This window comes from Artemia sp. Qi Xiang Cuo, chromosome 8 (genome assembly GCF_049724085.1).
Source record: "Artemia sp. Qi Xiang Cuo chromosome 8, ASM4972408v1, whole genome shotgun sequence".
Lineage (NCBI taxonomy): Eukaryota > Metazoa > Arthropoda > Branchiopoda > Anostraca > Artemiidae > Artemia > Artemia sp. Qi Xiang Cuo.
Genome location: NC_142801.1, coordinates 15,809,041 through 15,812,333, shown reverse-complemented (window position 1 = coordinate 15,812,333; position 3,293 = coordinate 15,809,041). Strand labels below are relative to the sequence as shown.

The following is a 3,293-nucleotide window of genomic DNA, read 5'->3' as shown; positions in this document are numbered from 1 at the left end:
TTTCAACATTTTCTAGTATTGCACTGCTTATAAATAAGCGAATAAACATTTCTGTAAGTGACCTGGAACCACCATACATCAGTTAGTATGGGAGACAGATCGTTCTTTACTGTAAAAAATCTCACTCAAATATTATGTTGCTCTTTACTTTCACATTTAAAATAAAGAAATTCAGAACACGCCTAGAGTTGGGGCTATTGAGAAGGAAGCTTGTTAAGAAAACAATTCCAATTCAGAATATACAGAGAAATTGTAGTTGATACATTTTGAAGGTGCTTCCTCAGTACTTCAACCCCTCATCCCGAATGCGCGAGATCATGGCCCAAATTAAATTTTTTTTCAAAAATTTTGCCATGCTTCAATCTTGTTTCAACCCGTTTACCCGTAAATTGAATCAATGCTGACGAAATCAAAATAAGGAAAACACATGAAAAATATATAACTTTGACTATATATTTGCACATTAGGGTCGGGGGTTGGTATTCAGTTTAATTTGTAAGGTTTTTTTTTTATCAGAAATATAATAAAAGATATGTATTTAACAATATTCAATTTCTTAAGAAATGCTTAGAAGCTATGGTATTTTACGTAGAAAAACGATCAAAACTTGCAAATCAACTCCTTTTAAATAAACAATTGTGTTCCGAGAGAGCTCATTGGAAAACCTGAAGCACAAAGTTAACAGCAGAGAAGTGGAACCCAAGAGAGTTGTTCCTAGAGAGCTCATTGGAAAAACTGAAGCGGGTGCCACTATGAAAAAAATATTCATTGGTGGATTGAAGGAAGACGTTGAAGACGAGGACCTTCGAGATTATTTCGGAGAATATGGCACAATCACTGATGCTGCTATTGTTTCAGATAATAACAAGTTAAAAGCGGATCTATACTGTCCTTGAAACAGCCGGGATTGAACCTCAATCCCGAAAGTTTTTAGACCCGATTATATCCACTGTATTGCAAGGTATTTTTTTTGAATATTCAAAGTACATATGATAGAAAATGTAAGAGAAAATGACATCATAGCCCAGGTAAAAAAATCTCACCCAAATATTATGTTGCTCTTTACTTTCACATTTAAAATAAACAAATTCAGTACACGCCTAGAGTTGGGGCTATTGAGAAGGAAGCTTGTTAAGAATGTTATATCCTTTAATCGAGTAGCGAAGGGTCATAATAGAAAAAGTGTTTAGTGCTGTCCTCCTCCAGGTTTTTTTCCCCATTTTTATTTTCCTTTTTTCTCGTTCTCTATTCCTTTCACCCTCTTCTTCTTTTTTTACCTTTAAAGTTGAAACCATACGTTGATTTATTTATTGCTTTACTACACCTCTTTTTTTTCTTTTTGATACGTTCAGTTAATTTGTTGTTTATGTTTGTTTTTAATTAGTATTACTTAATGTCCTGCCCTAGCCAAGCATATTTTTTTGTGCTTTCCTGGCAGGAATGTTATGTAAGTTATGTATTTTCCTTTTAAATATAGATAATTGAAACTGAAACAAACGTAGCCTAATTTCATTACAAATAAAGCGAACTAACTTGGTTGAATCCAGTACTGCCACCGTGTGGCATTACTTCCTTTGTGACTGGGAAGCCTAAAATATAGTTATTAGTACTTTTAAATCAATTAGCTTCTCAGAATGTTCGTAGTTTGGTGCCATAAAATGGCAGAAAACAAGACTTTCCCCTGGCCCAATCTGTATGGTCACTTACAAATAGCTTTAAATTCACGTTTGAATGAGCTCCCTCCCAATTATCTTTGGTGTGATAGAATCACCCCTGGAAAAAAAACAGAACAAATAAACATGCATCGGGATGTTTCTTCTGAAAAAAAACGAAATTCCACATTTTGAAGATTGAGCTTCAAACCTCTATGGTAGGGTTCTCTGATATGATGCATCTAATTAAAGTATTTTCAACAAGATTGCTTGATTTTTTGGGGCTGTTCCCCCTTTTTCAAAAATCAGGCAAATTTTCTCAGATTTTTAGTTTTGGGTGGGTAACAATAAACTGAAAGAATTTTATACATTTAGAATCAACATAATAAGTCAATACCACCCGTCTAGTAATTGTCATGAGAATTCCATTTTTAGTTTTGGTGAATACTGGCCTAAGTCACTTTTGACTTCCAGTTTTATATCAGAAACTATTCAATAAGATTGTCTTGTGACGACCTTTTTTTTAACCTGTTCATTTTTTTTAGTTGAATAGGACAGTAAAAGAAAGAGGGTCGATTTGACAGCCGGATAGTTCAGTTTAAATTTTGTTTTTATTTCGCTATTCTATTGTTTTTAATGTGTGAATATAAAAAGGATTTAAGTTCAAAGGGGAGAATTGTCCTGTTATGAAAGAGGTATATTTTACATGACCGGTATAAAATCAAAACGTGGTATCTATGCAGGCAGAATGATTTTTGAGTATCTCTACTCCTGCTGTAAACTATTAGGAAATTGCACAAAAACAAGTCTACATCTGTTATAATCTACGGAAGCAATAAATCTTTCTGTAATTTTGGTTTGAGTTTGATTTTGTTTAGATTAAATGCATAATAATTAAATATATTATTGATTAAATAAATTGATCCCTTTGCCAGGAATCCTTGTCGTTTAAAACTTACTGTTTATTGTCTCATTTGTATGCAATTTAATTGCTCTTTTTATTTGAGAGTTTTTTCTTAAAAGTATTTAAAGATAAACTTATTCCTACAAAAAAATATCCTGAAATATATTCCCTGTCACCCAACCACCACTACTATTTTAGCGTCTGCCCCCCCCCCCCCTGGAAAATTTTTTGCCGACGCACTTGATAGGGAAGTATAATGAAATTTTTCAGGGCGAGGGTTGGATTTCCTGGGAATGGATTTTCTACGGGAAGGATTTCCCCTTGGGATGGAAGTTCCAAGGATGAACTTTCCAGAGGAAATTTTACACGAGGCAAATTTTCCAGAATTCGTATGCAAAATTCGTTTTATTTGTCTTACTTTCTCGTTGGCGACCCCATTTTACATGCTTAGATGCATTGGGAGATTGTCCGGGGGAAATTGTCAGCGAAATTGAAATTCTCTGGGGGTTTTTTACGGGGAAAGATTTCCCACAGGAGAAATTCTCCAAGGGGGAATTATCACCTGAAGAAATTCTCCATGGGAAAATTTTCTGTGGGAGAAAATTTCCATTTGGGGGGGGGGGTTCCAGGAAATATTCTTCATGCAGGACGGATTTGCAAATAACCTTAAAAAGGATCAGAAACTAAATAAAAATAAGCCTTTCTTCAAATGAAAATATGCAAAAGAGTATTTTTCA

The 3,293-nt window shown here is 34.2% G+C and overlaps 1 protein-coding gene across 1 annotated transcript in view; it reads left to right on the top strand.

Annotated features, from left to right (window-relative positions):
• The first annotated feature begins 752 nt into the window (after positions 1-752).
• Positions 753-3,293, top strand: part of LOC148949190 (dopamine D2-like receptor) — a 185,173-nt gene continuing 182,632 nt past the window's right edge. Inside the window, exon 1 of the mRNA XM_089092646.1 lies at positions 753-868. Coding sequence (XP_088948772.1) covers positions 753-868 — 116 coding nt within the window. The remainder of the gene's footprint in view (positions 869-3,293) is intronic.